This window comes from Gallus gallus, chromosome 5 (genome assembly GCF_016699485.2).
Source record: "Gallus gallus isolate bGalGal1 chromosome 5, bGalGal1.mat.broiler.GRCg7b, whole genome shotgun sequence".
Classification (NCBI taxonomy): Eukaryota; Metazoa; Chordata; class Aves; order Galliformes; family Phasianidae; genus Gallus; species Gallus gallus.
In genome coordinates this window covers 28,352,554-28,368,117 of record NC_052536.1, presented here as the reverse complement: position 1 = coordinate 28,368,117, position 15,564 = coordinate 28,352,554, and the positions used below count along the sequence as shown (strand labels likewise).

General features: G+C 39.4%; 1 protein-coding gene across 8 annotated transcripts in view; it reads right to left on the bottom strand.

Annotated features, from left to right (window-relative positions):
* PLEKHH1 (pleckstrin homology, MyTH4 and FERM domain containing H1) overlaps window positions 1-15,564 on the bottom strand; it is a 54,728-nt gene that overhangs the window by 3,079 nt on the left and 36,085 nt on the right. For 7 of the 8 annotated variants that reach the window (XM_025151140.3, XM_040701535.2, XM_040701536.2 and 4 more), the window contains 15 exons: window positions 14,361-14,522; window positions 13,585-13,665; window positions 12,461-12,640; window positions 12,228-12,336; window positions 11,113-11,225; window positions 10,153-10,329; window positions 9,823-9,920; window positions 9,128-9,305; window positions 8,589-8,744; window positions 6,680-6,780; window positions 4,750-4,891; window positions 3,419-3,561; window positions 2,573-2,702; window positions 988-1,074; window positions 328-474 (listed from right to left, as the gene is read on the bottom strand). In XM_025151140.3, coding sequence (XP_025006908.2) covers window positions 328-474; window positions 988-1,074; window positions 2,573-2,702; window positions 3,419-3,561; window positions 4,750-4,891; window positions 6,680-6,780; window positions 8,589-8,744; window positions 9,128-9,305; window positions 9,823-9,920; window positions 10,153-10,329; window positions 11,113-11,225; window positions 12,228-12,336; window positions 12,461-12,640; window positions 13,585-13,665; window positions 14,361-14,522 — 2,004 coding nt within the window. Of the gene's footprint in view, window positions 1-327; window positions 475-982; window positions 1,075-2,572; window positions 2,703-3,418; window positions 3,562-4,749; window positions 4,892-6,679; window positions 6,781-8,588; window positions 8,745-9,127; window positions 9,306-9,822; window positions 9,921-10,152; window positions 10,330-11,112; window positions 11,226-12,227; window positions 12,337-12,460; window positions 12,641-13,584; window positions 13,666-14,360; window positions 14,523-15,564 lie in introns of those variants that run through there. The other variant, XM_040701539.2, reaches the window with a different exon arrangement.

Here is a 15,564-nt window from a genome sequence, read left to right as displayed (position 1 = left end):
TGGGGGAGAAAAAGGAAATGATTAACTGTAAGTCAAGGAGAGGGAAAAGTGCCCTTTGATTATTTTTTTTTTTTTTTTTTAAGAACCTATTGACCACATAACTTTTGCAAAAGGCTTTTTCTCACATGGAGTTGTTAAGTTTTGAATTGAAGGTCTGTCTGTAAGAGGTAGAATAAGTCTCTCAATTAAGTGGTACTATTTACATGGAATTTCTTGACTGTACATAGCTAGTGCAGCAGCCAGAAGTACCAGACCCAGGGCTTGTTCAAAATGCTCAGCTTAGATAGTGCCAGCTGGAAAGATGCTCACTGTTCATTTTGTAATTACCTTTGGAATTGCCATTGTGAAAAGGAGTTTTTCTGTGCTGTTTTTTCCAGAACTCCTTTCTTTTATTTGACTGACTACAATCATGAAGTCATCTCGACAGCCTCCAAAGGTCAACACTGAAGAGTATGAGTAAGAGAACTTCAAGTGCTGCAGACAACAGAGAGATGAAGAGTCATACTTCTGTAAAAGACAAAATGGCCACCTCAAACTAGTGTATTTGCTATTTACTGCAAGCAGTAATAGGCAACTGACTGTACAGATAACAGCTGGCAGAGAAATCTCAAAAAAGAATTGCATTTCTAGGATTTTCCTAGCTTGCTCCATGCCCCAATGCTTCAGAGCTAGGGTGTAAACTTTGTTAACCTGACAGTGGTAGTAAAGCACATGGCACTGAGATCTTGCAAGATGCCCATGCTTGTTTGTTGCCCATCAACAAGGCAGTTAGCTGTTACATGGAACTTTACCTTACACTGAAGCTGTAATTTTCCTTTGTTTATGTAGCTCTAAAACATAGCCCTCGCTTCCTCATCTCTGACTTCTACAAATTAACTTCTGGATCCATTTGAAGTTAAACACAAACTTTTACTGACTTTAAGTGGATTCGGGGGAAGGTCTTCCTGTGGGAGATATTTTTTTTTTAAACAGCGTTCCTCACCATACCATAGTGTTATAATCCAGTATGCTGATACCATCTTCATTCACAGCTATCCAGACTGGACAGTCTTCTAATGATGAAGGCAAAACAGGCTAGAGAAAAGAAAATTTTTATCCAGTCAATTCTTGAATACTGTATAGAAGCAGTTTCTGATATAAAACTTGAGTTTTAAGGATGAAGTGAAGGTGAAAGAATCCTCTGGGCTTACTGATCTGACCTGATTTGGCTTTTAAGAGGATTTTTTTTCAAAATCTGGAAAAATATTTTCAGATTGACATAGAATTTGGGAGACCAGCAGTACATGAGATGGAAATTAATCTCAAAATCTTTGTTGCATCAGTGTAATTAAAATGAGGGTGATGCTGGGACAATGACAGAATGGCGGTTCTGCTCTGTTCTGATTCTTACGCTACTGTCTTCCATCAGGCAGTAAAGCCCATTGGCTTCAATAGTACCAAGGCACAGAGCCATCACATCAGTGCAATTTTCTTTCTTACTGATTTTGGCAAATGTGTCAAATAGCTGTTCTGTCTAATAACATGAATCTTTTCTGGAAATTTGCTGCTGTATGGATGTTTAACTGTTGAAAAGTCACAAAATGTGGTAGTTATCAGAAATACCAACATTATTTAAACTGCTGTTAGAACTATTCTGCATTCTTATTCTTCAGTGTCAAGTAACCTTGAATACCAATAATATTTCTGCTTTAATGCTGAACGTGGAAAACACTATCTTTCTTTTAAAAAGAAAAAGTAAATTTTTATATATTTACTTGGGGTTCTCTTTTCATCATTAGACATAACTATCACAACCTTCTCTTCAAAGCTAACCATGGACAAGACACTATCAGGCTTTCAATAGAGGAGAGTTCTGTTGGGTTGGGGAAGATGGTTAATGCCAAAACAAGACTTCTCAGCGTGAGTGTGTTAAGACATTAGTTATGGCAAGGGTAATAGGTACAGAGCTCTACTCTTGGCTGGGCTGAGGGATGGTACAAGCTTCTGGATGAACTGTTCCCACCTATGATTCTTTGCTGTCCTGCTGATGCCCACAGGCTGGCAGCTTACCCAATATATGCTTAATTTTTTACATTTCTGCTACAGGACATTGTCGCTGCTTGCCTGTCTCAGGTGGCAAGAGAAGCAGCCAACTTGGAGAGAGAGCAGGACTGAAATACTTAAACTTTCAGCTAGAATCAGATGCATGGTGTGATTTATGGGGACTCTTCCTTTTTTCCACACAGAGGTACGTAAATAGTATCTTTTTAAGCTATTATTGCAGCTTCATGACCAAGAAAATGCCTACATGTGGAAGCTTTGGTAAGGGTTTTGAGGTAGTATTTTGTATTGTGTTGAACTGATAGTAAGGAAAGCTTCAGTGTCTATTTAGTGAACACTAGCAACCCCTAGTGTCTAGAATGTATGTCTTCTTTCTGAACAAACATGGCACTAGGACCGTTCAGAACAGAGCATTGTCTCTTTTTTCCTCTTCCTGTAGGAGCATTTTCCATCTGTGTTAATAGAGAAAATAGGTATGGCTCTGCTCATAGACTTCATTCTTAGGGGAAAATAAAAGGTGCACTCCTGTTACCTTAGCAGCAAATAGTTTGGTTCCAAAGAGAGGCCATTTGCGGGCCACTGTCAAATAGATTCGAACACATTCCGGTGGAGAGCATCCCTGCAGCACCATCCACTTTGTTGCCAGCTTGTCAGCCAGTTGCCTTTCAGAGTCCAAGACACAAGACAGCACTATTTAGTGGTCTTTCAAGGGAATATGAGTAAAATTATACCCATAACTAAATGTACCTCTCATTCCAAACAGCTGTTCTACACAAGCTCTATGGACAGGGCTGTTAGCACTGTCAGTTAGGGTGTGTTGTACAAAATGAGCTTATTTTAGCAGTTTCTCTACTTCCCCAGTTATTTTGCTACTAGTTATACTGTGATATCCAGGAATCCCAGTTGCATACTGGTTGTTCATTGGTGTATATACTCAACAACTGCAACAGCAAACACTCAGGCAACTGTTGCAGTAAAATCCTGCCCAGCTTTGCATTCAGTTATACTCTCACCTTCATCTCAACCTGTCTATAGTGTACTCTAGGTGCACTGACAACACGCTTCCACTCCCTCTTTATTTGTCTCACCTAGGTAACTGTGTTAGTTCCACCTTTGCATCCCTAAGTATGTATTCAAAATAGAATTCATCTTAGGCTTAAACTTCTTGACCTGGGGAAAGTTAATCTATGATTTGACTGTTTTTGTATGAGTTAACTGCTATGTTTTTTTTTAAAGGAATCTTTTATGAGACTGGTGTTCTGTTTAAGCTTCTGCATTGAAATAAGCTTGACAGGGCTCCTTGAAACTTCTTAAGTACGAAGAGAGCAAATATACCAAATTGTGTTAAGTGTAAAGTTTAAGAGAACAAACAACTTACTTGAGCTGTTCAGGAGCAATATTTTTCTTGTAGCGTTTGGGGTAGAATTTATCCAAGACCTGATGGAGAAGATGCTGCATTTTGGAGTGTGATGTTCCCCCAGGACTTGAAGATGCTGTCCGATCCAAATCCCCATATTCCACCTGTATGGGAACAGTTAGGTCTTGGCCTGAACCAGTGATTGAGCACCTGGAGAAGGGGCACAGCCAGCCCTGAGAGCACAGGTGGAAGCAATTCACCTATGCAGCCAGAACCTCCCTAAACTCATTTAAGGACTGGCAGCCCTTGGCACCCTCTGGATTATTCAGCAAGCCCTGATCCTTGAAAAGGGGTAAGCAATTCCTCTTTTATTACTAGATTGTGGCCTCTACTTTTTTTAGATGATCCAAATTGGTTTAGAGCAACTATATCTTCTACTGCCTATCCATTCACCACCCAAAATAATGTTAGGGTTTGTAGCACAATGCAGTGATGAGGTTTTTTAGTGCAATAGAATGTTCCATGGATTCCCACACTGATATCTACTGTGTTTACTAGTCCTGCAAAACAACACCGTCAGGATGGGGAGTTTTTGTCTATAGCATTTACCATAATAAGCATATAATAAAGCAGCAACAGCGGACGTGACTGCTCAAGGAATTCTTTGTTGATCTGGAAAAAAGTGAAACAAGATCTGGGCCAGCTACCTGTATGAAGATGCTTCTGTCTAACTGCTAAACTTTTGGGTTTTGTTCTCAACTGGCCAATTTTAAAACAACAGCCTGTTTGTAAATGGAGTGAATAGTGTTTCCAGCTTCTTCACCTCAGTTTATATTCCTTTAACAAATGCAATATTTTCAGCTTAAGGAGAAATGATTATCCTGTTCATGGTGCCCACAACTCACGCTGTGTGTTTTATGTGGTAAAATGCTAACTGTAAGCCTGGAGATTTAATGAGAAATCCTGAGAAACGCTGTTTCTGAATAAGAGGCTATTGTCAGTGCAATGGTGAAAGCTTTTACTGTTAGGAAGACTTAATAGTGGTAATATTTCAATATCCCTAGTATGGCCATAATCAAAGCAGTTTTGGGGACAGTCCAGCCTCACCATGTTTTGTGGTATTTTTCTGCAGAATGAGAGTTTGTCCTGTAGTAAATTTCCCTACAGCAAAAGGTGATCTGTCAGTATAGGTTTGCTGGTGCAATGAGTCTGGTGTAGTACACCTCAGACTATGTAGTTAATGAGAAGTATCACTTTTGGTGCAAAACATAGCTGCTTCCTCAAGGCATTCAGTGTACAGGTGTACTCCCTAGAAGACAAAAGCAAAGATTTCTGCCCACATTTATGCTCACCTGAGCCATCAGAGCAACCATTTCCAGAGCTAATTCTTTATTAACTGGAAACCTTCCACTGGCTATTTCACTGCTGACTTGGAAGGCCAGCAGCAGCCGCTCCCGGTCTGTCTCACCCTTGGCTTGGCTCCGAAAATACAGCCTAAAATGTAGAAGATTGTAAAGGTAAAAGCGTGTCATGAACTAACTGAGAATAGAGTTGTGAATTTTAGTCAAGATGAGTAAATATAAGTGTTTTGTTTGTCTTTGGTCTAAAGTGACTTTTGTGTACTAGGAGGTGACTAGAGAAAGAGAAGCACCTTAGCTTCTGAACCTTATGATCAAGATTTAGGCAAGGAGGCTCAAATCATGCTATCTACTTTGGCAGCTATTTGAATTCTGTGAGCCAACCAAGTCAACACAGCAAAGCATTATTAAACACGGGTAGATGAGTATCGTTCCTATTAACCATTGAAGCAAAACTTAAGAGATGTCATTCTCTGCTTACCACGGAATACAGAGTTATCTCTGCTGTAAGGCAAGAACTGTGTGACCTCCTACGTGACAGCCTTGAAGACTTGTTACATTTGCCAGCTTTGTTTTGACTGCTTACACTGAAATTGTTATTGAAAATTCTTCAGTTTGCTTCAGCAAGAATTAAGAAACCCAATTATCAGCCCTTACTGCAAAAATGAAAGAAGCATTCTTGCAATACTACTAGGAAGCTTTGATTTATTCTCTTTGCACTTAATTTCTTTGACCTGGTACAGCACTATGACTAATGGAGGTTGAAGATACAAGTGTGGGGAATGCTTCCTGCAACGATTTGTCATGCATGCCTATTTACAGCTCATATCATCTAACTCAAATACTAATTTAAAGCTACAGCAATGACTGTATATTCTGTGATACCACACAAGATATTCATTCCAGTGGATCCTTGTATCAATTTTTGTGACAATTTAAGACAACACCATTAGGACCATAGTGGCCTTAGATGTCTTATCAGGGTCCTTCAATTTAGAACAGTCCAACCTTGGAAAGACCTTATCAAAATATCCTTGCTACCCAGTCTAGGCACATTCCAGTCTAACAAAATAATACTGCAAAGAGTCACTCCTTTTAAAAAAAAATACTTCTCGGTCAAAAGTAATAACTTCTGCTTCTATTACTGTTAAGCTGGCTAATAGTGTTCCCAGAAATGTATTTCCATCATTAGTCGCCAAAATCTTTGCGTTCAATACAAGACTTTGACTTTACTAATTTGGGTGAGGCTGTATTTCCCCTGAAAATGGAATTCATGTGCAGAAGGCCATTACTTGTTCTCATACACAGACTTCTATTCATTTTAATTCAGAATTCCTGTCTTTATTATAAATGATAAACTTGTTCCAGTTTTTGTGTTAGATCTGTGTTTCACAGTTTTCTTCTCTATCTTTTATCATCTACCTTTTAAGATTTCTCTTTATGAAGTCTGGGCATTGCTACTACATGCCTTCTCTGCCATCCCTGATGTTTAGAATGTTGTTCTTGTATGCTTTTCAACTTCATGATTCCTCACTTAATTGCAAGTTTCATTTATAGGGGTGATTTTTTTCCCCCCAGGTTTCTCATCGTCTCACCTAATGTTACTTAATTGCATTTTAGGAGCTAGGCAAACGAAATTGTGCCAGGTGTGTTTTATTGTACTATAGCTAGTTCTTTAACCCATTTTAAGACTATTCCACCATTGCAAACTGTTTTAAGGTGTACTTCTAGATTGTGTATTCTCTTGTACTTGCATACTGCACACATGTAGAAGAAATTGCATGGCATGTAGGAGTTGACATCATATTTGCTAAAATAGCTTTGGTCCCAGCAATACTATATTTTGCTGGCCTTCTGCAGGAATACAGGCATTCTACAAATGTTTAATTAACAGGAGTAGTGAGGCCAACCAAGGAAACAGTACCTGTTCTTATAGGTCAATTTCACGATTCTTGTGCCTCCTTCATATTTACCAGGATGCAATTCCTTTAAGGCTTGTTCCCATTTAGAAATGACATCACAGATCTTTTAAACATATTAAGGAGAGAGAAAAGACAAACATGTGAAATGTAGGCTAGATGTGAGCTGTAAATATGTGAAAGGTTAGTCAAGGCTTGGTGGGAAAGTGGGGGGGAAAAAAAGTACTGTGGAACACAGATGATGAAGAAATAGACAGGATCAGTATAAAGACAGTCAAAAGTGATGCATTGATTCCTTTTTCCATTACATACTATGTTGAAAAAACAAAACAGAATTGTTGCAACTCCATCTCTGAATCTGCAGAGGGTCATTTGTAAGTGAATTCTGGCCTAGTACCAGGCTGTTATGTCTATGTTAGCAAGTTACATAGCCCGGGGGAAGAGATGTGCACAACAATGTGCTATTGTTAAGACCTTGAGCCCACACTATGGTGTTTTCCTCTGCGCTAACTTTAGTTTGGTCAAAAGGCTTGGAAGTCCGCTACACTGGATCACGTTTTTGATCTTGTTTCATGTGAAAAGAATCCAGTTCCTGCTAAGATAGCTTCACAATGTGAACCAAAGCATAGCTAATAGGAAAGATTGGTAGGATTGCTTCCAAAGTGCATTCCTGAGCCTACCAAAAGCAATAATGTATTTTCTGAATGGCAGCTATGTGCATGGTTGGCTAAACCAAAGCCCTGTGAATGTTCAAACTCTGGGAACATTTGGATCTAGATTCCAGCTTCATACCTCACATATATTCTTAATAACAACATGGTTAACTATTTTGGTTCAATTCAGATTCCAGTCCTTTCACAAGTGGTCTAATAAAGGTCCCTAAGTTCTCTTTTGATAGCATTTCAGTAAAAGGAATGTGAACATATGTGAACATAAGAAACCATGATAAGATAACCAGATATCCTAATATTCTCTTAAGAAGGTATTGAAGTTGCCTTGGTCACTAAGTAATAACTTGTTAATAAGGAGTAAAAGCAATGCCTTTGCTTGTCTGAGACTCCTTTTACTGTAATGTTTTATCTCTCTGAACAGTGACTTCATTGCCAGCAAAGCTTCAGATTATCTGATCTGCATCAGGCCATGAAAGCAAAGTTTATTATTTGGCACTGTGTGGTAGCTTCCTTTTTAAACTGTCTAACTTAAAGTTATTGGCACCTACTCCCTATGTTGCCCAAGTGAAATTTTATGCTGTGTAAAAATGAATTTTTATATTCCTTACAGTTGACGGGGCTTCTTTGAAGTTGTCACTGCCACTATGTCCTCCATCAATACTGCATAGCAAATTTATCTCCCAAGTTGATACCAAAATTTGATGTCTTTCATTCATAGCCACTAGCCCACACAATTAAGGTAGCCGTCCAGCTGCAGCATGAGTAAAAATCTCCGTATGAAAGACGTGTAAGCTAATACTTGAACTGTTTTCCCTTGATCTAGGCACCTCCTCTCTTAAAGTGAAGGTATACTCAGCAGAGCTTTGTCCCCCGAAGAATACTCCTCAAGGAAAGGTATCCGGAGGTAGCAGAGAGAGATACTTCATAATCCAATATTTAAGATTTATATAAGCATGCCAAGAAAATCACAGACTAATCTAAATTTATCTCCATGGGCAGTAATGTTGATGTTAGTTATGATATCTGCCCTTTTTTTAACCAATTTATCACCTACCAAAACAACGTGCTGCTTCTTAACTGGTATCTCAGATGAGATATTAATATTTCATCTCTGAATACTAATCAAGGTAGGCAAGATCCACATGTATTTGATCTTCTCGCATTAAGAAAAACTCAGTAGCCATTTAGCAGCTCTTCAAAGATGTATGCTAGACAGATGTAGCACAGGGGGAAAAAGAATTACCTTCATGTTGCCCTGCAGACAGTGTTCCAAATCCCTGCCAGAAGGATCATCTGTGAACAGAGAAAATCCCATGTGGGATGGTTTCCGCATCCCTGTCTCCTGGTTCAACCGCTGGATGAATTCATCAACTGTTGAGGAACCATCAAAACCTACAACCTGTGATGCAATAGGAACTAATTTAGTATAACTTTCAAAAAGCATGATGCTGAGTATCACAACTAATGAAACCTAATTTTCTACAGATCAGTGTATCATGATTTACTGTCAGCTTCAGTGATTGCGCTTATGTTGTCTCCCTTAACACTGCATTCTTTCTCATACTGAGACACTTTCAATGTCTCACCCCAGCTACCTTTTCTTCCTGAGTTTTAAAGGGAAGGGACTGGATTCCTTTCCTGGCTAAAATAGCAAGGAAGATAAATAATACCTATCTCTAAATGTCTGACATGTACGAACACCGTGGTGCCACCAAATCACATGAGGGAAGCAGGTTATGGCATAATCCTCTAGTGCCCAGAAAAGCAACCATAGTGACTCACCTGGTAGGTTCCGTTCATAAAGTGCACTGGGATGCTGAAGGGGAGTGAGTGGTGGTAGGGATTCCTCAGCAGGATGGACACAATCTCCATTCTTGAGGGCTTGGCTTCCCGTTCACCAGCCTGAACAGTGCGGTCCACTGATCTCTGGCAGTAGATGGCATACTTGCCTATTTCACTCCTAGGCAGGGAGAGAGATGGAAATAAGTCACAATTATCCTGTGTAACATGCTAAAAAGATAACAAAAACCAATAGTAGAATGTATTTCAGGTTTTTTTTTTTATAGCTTTCTATGGTTCCCCAGGTTGTTCTTTTTTTGTACTGTCAGTGTTAGCTAACCTGACAGAAGAATGTCATCACCTAAAATTCATCCTGAATTTAGTCTGTAACTATGAATAAAAGGAATCAGTTGCATCAGCAAAAACAAGAAACAAACAAAAAAAGTCCTGGGTAGCTCTAATTATATTTGCAGAAAGTTCTGCTAGTTTTGTGAACTAGTTTAATGTAACTGATTAAATGAGTGTGGATGACTGAAGAGGAAAAACTTGATATCTTTGTGAACCTTCCATCCCCTTCCTCACCTTACTTTGCAGGTAGGAGTTACAAAGTGATTTCCATCTATTTCTGTTGATAATTGCCTTTTGCCTCTGCTTAGCGAAAAAAAAAAATAAATAACAAATGCTGTTGCAGCCTTTACCTGGGGTCTGCGTGGCGCTGCAAGTGCTGCTTCACATACCAAAGGAAGTGATGCTGGGGCAGGAACAGAGGAGCACATAAAGCCAGGAGCTGCCAGCACTGTGAACATCAAGTTTGGTCATAATACTCATTTTCTACTTCCTGTCTATTGCTTTTCACAGAATATTGTAACCAAAACATTGGATGGGTAGTAGTGCTTTTGGGAATGACCATTTTTAGACATGCAGTTCAAGTATTAAATTTCTCTTCCCTCTAGTACACCTTTAGAATTTGATCAGTATTATCAATAGCATCAATATTTACAGAGTGGGACTGACAAAGAAGAGTTCACCTGAATGACTGAGTGGTTCTGGGGCTGTCGGCAATTCGTCTGTTTAACAAGCTGACAGAAGATTTCATTCTGCAGCTCAGTATGTGTCAGGCAGACCTGCAGTGCTGTCTGGGCGAGTGACACGTGGTAATCAATAGAGGATGCTTCCACAGGGACATTGATGAACAGCTGACAGGACTGTAAAGTGGGGAAGTTAACCAATGCTGTTAATACAGTGACTCTTTGGTACTTTCCAGCCCAGATTCCCCAAACGTGTTATAGACTATTAATTCTTCTAAATAAACCTGAAAGAAGGAGACATGTAATATTAGATATTTTTATCCCTCCCCCTCTACAGTTGTGGCAACTGGAAAATCCACTTAACCTTCTCCAATCAGAAAAGCTCATAATTCAGCAGGAGAAGCAGGAAATTGTGCTCCCTGCTTTTCATGTCCATGCTTTACTTTGCTATGATTATTTAGTCTTAGTGCTGATCTTACGCTTCAGAAATGCAAGCTGGACCAGGCTCTGAGTACCCTGATCTAGCTGTAGGCGTCCCTGTTCATTGCAGTGCTGTTGGACTAGATAATCTTTAAAAGTCTCTTCCAACTCAAACAACTCTATAATTCTATGAATCAGATCTCCAATGGCTTCACGACTGGTCTTACTGCCACAGCGGAGTTTGCCAGTACAGTATTTTCTTCAGTCCAGCTCTTAGAGAGGAAAGAGGAAAGTAAGGCTGAGTTTGAAGTACAAAGCCTGTGTGGAACATTGCTCCTAGCTTCAGATTCTCTACAAGGAAAAGTTAAACTTCTAAAGAATGAACGACACCTAATGTTTGACTGTAATTGAATGACACAGTAGGCCTGTCTAAAGCAACCAACTGTGACGGTAGATGTTAACTAACTATAATATGACCAATGCTGTTGCCCCAGCAACTGAGCAAAATGGCTGAAAACTATATAAAGTCCCTTTAAGTACCTTGAAAAGTTTCAGAGCTTCAGTCTGCAGAGCCTCGGATGGCAGAGTGGTGAGGGACATGTGGAGCCCATCTTTACTGTAGCACAACATAGGGTGTTTCCACAGTGGAGAATCTGAAGTAGCAGATAGGCAAAAACATGCGTTGTCAGAACCAGAAGATGGGTAACAGTCCTCATGTTGAAAAGGAGCCTTGTTGAGGAGGCAAAACATATTGGGAAGCAGCACTGTGCTATGCTATATTTATCTTTGGGGCAACTTGGCTTATCTTGGCAATGCCTCCTGTGAGCAAGAGGCCACCAGCAGTGTTAGGCATCAGCAGAAAGAAGCATTTCCATCCATGGCACAGACATCCTTGTCAGCTGGTTTCTGGTAAGAAAGTGCTCAGTTGTATATTCAGACAGGAGATACAAACTGCCAGGACAGTTATGTGCTATGAGGAACTTTATTAATGCAAATTACTATTCTACAGTAAGCAAGATAGGTGTAAGAACATATGAGTGTGCAGGAAAGAGTATAAAGAACAAACAAACATGTTAATATACTCTAGGGAACCTGCTTTAGCAGGGGGGTTGGACTTGATTGTCCCCAGAGTTCCTTCCAACCCCTACAATCCTGTGATTTGAGAACGTGGTACAAAAATGTACATGAATGAGCAAGTACCAAAGATAAGGAGGAAAGATGAGCATGGAGGTAGATGTTAAGGTTTATACATGCGACAGAAAAACAGATCTGAAGGCAAGTGTGCGTGTGTATTTTGAGGAGAAAAGAGAGAATGTGTTTGTACGGTCAAGACTCCCACAAAAGGGACACCAGGACCAACAAATACAGAAGAAAAAGAAACAACAAAGCCCCAGTTATTTGAATTTGAATAAATATTACAGGAGTTTCAGATGCTTTGATAAAAGATGTAACACTGTTACAGACTTGCTGTCTCATTACAATGCCTATACTCTCCCAAGATGCTATTGTGGAAGTAGGGGTGAAATGCACTGTATCATATGCTATTCTACTAAGAATCCCCTTTCTTCATCTCTGACTGAATTAAAATTGAGGATTTAAGTTACTTTTTTCTTACGTTTTCCTACTGTGAAAAAGAGTTTGCTGTTTCTACTTACTAGGGTCTCCCTCTGCATCCAACAGTTTTCCAATGAGTTGCTCATATGATGTGCCCACTGTGGCATTCCTGCTACCAGCTGCTACTGTCAGATGGTACAGCCAGGTATTCTAGGCACGAGGATGAAAACAATATGAGACAACTTCAGTCTTATTTTCTACACTTAGCTTTATTCCCCATACATTGTCTGATACCAAAAAGTCTCTTGCTCTCCAAAAAGACCATCGTTCATACCTTCTCCTGTTTTGTGCGGATGAGCAAGTATGTGGGACTCTGGTCTTGTGGGTGAATCACCAAAGTGCAGTGGGATGAGAGAAGTCCTCCACCAGTGGTTTCATAATCTTCATCAGAGTCACAGGAACGGTCTACTTCTTCCACTTTGGACTCACGCATAGGCAGATGCCCTAAGGGACACTAGAAGGAGGAAACAAGCTAGGTAACTCCAGCTAAGGATCCGCTATGGACAGGAAACACTGGGAAAGAATCTGTATCTCAAAATGTTAGAAGTTCTGTAATATGTGAGCAATAAATTATAATTCAGTGCTTAACAATAATAATTACATCATCTCACACTTCTACAGAAGCTCCTCCATGAACTAAGTACTTTCAAACTATGGTATTACTTCTACTATATTTCTTCTGGGGGCATCTACAGGTCAGAATAAGATTATGAAAATAAAAAGATGATTTTTCCCTTAAGCTATTGCTTTTCTCTCATTAGTTGTGTTTGTACCATTGGTTTTGCAGTGTAGGATGTACTTTCTGACAGTCAGCTGCCCAGTATCTTGAGCCACTGGGTTCTGATTGTGGATACTGCTGGAAAATAAGTACTTTTAAATTATATAAATTGGTAGATTCAGACAGAGGATATCTACTGTGCTAACTCTAGAGGTTGATCCCAAGTATGAAACCCAGTGTTCCTTGATAAGCTAAAACTTGGGTTTAGATATCATTCAGAAAAATAACAGAGCACTGGGCCAAGTTTTTTAGAAACAGAAGAACATTACGCTGATTAAATGACCTTCCTCGTTCCATATTGTTGTCACTACTTCTTTTCATTACAATATGCAGACTGTATCAGCTGCTGTACAAAACAGCTTGCACTAAGGTTTTCACAAGACCTAATGTAGCAAGTGAGAAACAAGATCCACGGTGATCTCAGGAACAGCAGTCACTTGCCTTTCAAGACTTCTGTAATTTTACATGATGCGGGATTTTCCTTTAGCTATTTCAGATCATGTAGAAAAGGTTACTAGAAGGGGAGCAGGCAAGGAAGAATTAGAAATGTGAGAGCCAGAAGCAATGAAAGGAAAGAAAGTTTCGTAAGTGAGAATGGAGGGCTCAAGAACAAGAATCACCTTATCCTCATGATTCCGGTAGTAGTAAAAAGTTTTTCCAATCAGTGCACACCAGACCAGCTTAGAGTGCCCATGCTTGACCTATATGGAGGACAAAGAAATGCATGATGTTTTTAACATCAGCGGTGCTGTTACCGCAGTTTTACTGAAGTTCCATTTTCAACTAAATGTTGCTTATAGTACTTGTTGTGTGTTAATATAAGCTCCTCCCAAAACACGCAGGGCACCATTTCCAAAAGCAAGTAGGTAGATCCCATTTAAGTAGATGGGACATAGGTGTTTGTAGAAACAGCCTATGGAAATGTCATAAAGGAGAATAATTTCCAGGCTCTGTACTTTGTACTAATGTGATTGCAGTCTGTTAGTGTGGAATCAAATCCTTTGCTAAAACCATACAAGCCATGTCCTTAAAACTCTCCTACATCACCAAGTTCAGATTAGTTTAATGAGAAGCTTTACGCTTTCTTGGTATTTGTTTATTAAACTATGAAATGTTGTGATTTATGTTGAAGGAAAGCCTACATAAACTATATGTCTGTTACTATTTTATTATTTGACAAAGTCAGTATCTCTTCATGGCCTTGTTTATCCCATTTCTTATTTACGTAAACCTTCATCTCTGATAAACATAAGTTTACTACCGATTTTCTTTGTTTCCCATTCTTCTAGGAAATATTAAAATACTAATTTGTTGCTGACATTTACTGTACCAACTAAGAGGCTGGTACTCTGTCAGTGCTGAACTAAGCTGAATAAAGTCAAATATAGTATTTTACCTTGGTGAGCCAACCTTTCACAGTGGGTTTAGCATCACTATGAGGAACTCCAACAGGACTGGTCACTTGCACTCTAAGAATACTCTGTAGGACATGAATCCATTCCTCCAGGATGTTGGGAGAGTCTGCTGTCAGGAAGTAGGTTCTCTTCTCTGTCATGAGCTGGAAGGAAAAGGAATGAGGAAGTATAAATCTGCATACCTTCAATCTTGTCATTAGCTGATGAATTTCATTATTCCATTAGATTTTTTTTCTGGTGGTTGAGGAGGGATATTTTTGTGTAAGAAAAAAAGTGCTAAAACTCCAAGCCTGGATGAAAGATACGAAACTCAGATAGATAACAAATTCCTGTGAGCTCTCTTGCTGTTACTCTTAGACACTGCAGCTTTACTTCTCTCATCCTGTCTTGTTTCTCAGTGCTGATCGTAGAATTGTTTACTTGGAAGGGACTCTTAAAAGTCATCTAGTCCAACTTCTCTGCAATGAACAGAGACACCTACAGCTACATCAGGTTGTACTTCTCCCCTCTCTGCCCTTACTACCTGGTATTTCTGAGATAGCAGCTACTTTCTTAGGTCAGTGAGTACTCAGACACAGTGACCCCACTGATGCCGATAATTTTCCATTTTAAAGGTTGTTGCAGAAATATTTTTTGCTGCTTTCACTTTGTATTAAATAGTTTGGCAATCCAAGAAGAAAGATGCCATGAATTTAAGAGTATTAAGCCTTAGCAACTTCAATTTTGTAAATGCAGATGGTAGTTTCCAGGCCAGGCTATGTGCCTTTCAGTCCAAGTATGACAGAAATTTTAATGTCTCCTTTATGGTGAACTCCTTTAACAATAAGGACTTAAAAACCCAGTGAAGAAGTGACTTTTAATGTTTGGAAGCTGAATTCTAATAGGAATCCAAAGCTTTAGGTATTTCTTCAGATTCTCCATACATAACCATAGCATAGTTTGGGTAGGAAAGAACCTTTAAAGAACATCTGGTCCAGCTTCTGCCATGGGTAGAGACATCTGTCACTACATTACACATGTAAAGTCAGTCTGGAGATCTTGTGAGAGGAGTCTTGCAGAGGAGATCCTATGTACTCTCTGGCTTTAGTTGTTGTAAGAATGGCTTTTCCCTGCAGCTTACAAGTTCTCAAGTTGCAAAAAGGAAAGTGCTACAGTCTAAAATCAAATAAAGGAGAATTTCTTTCA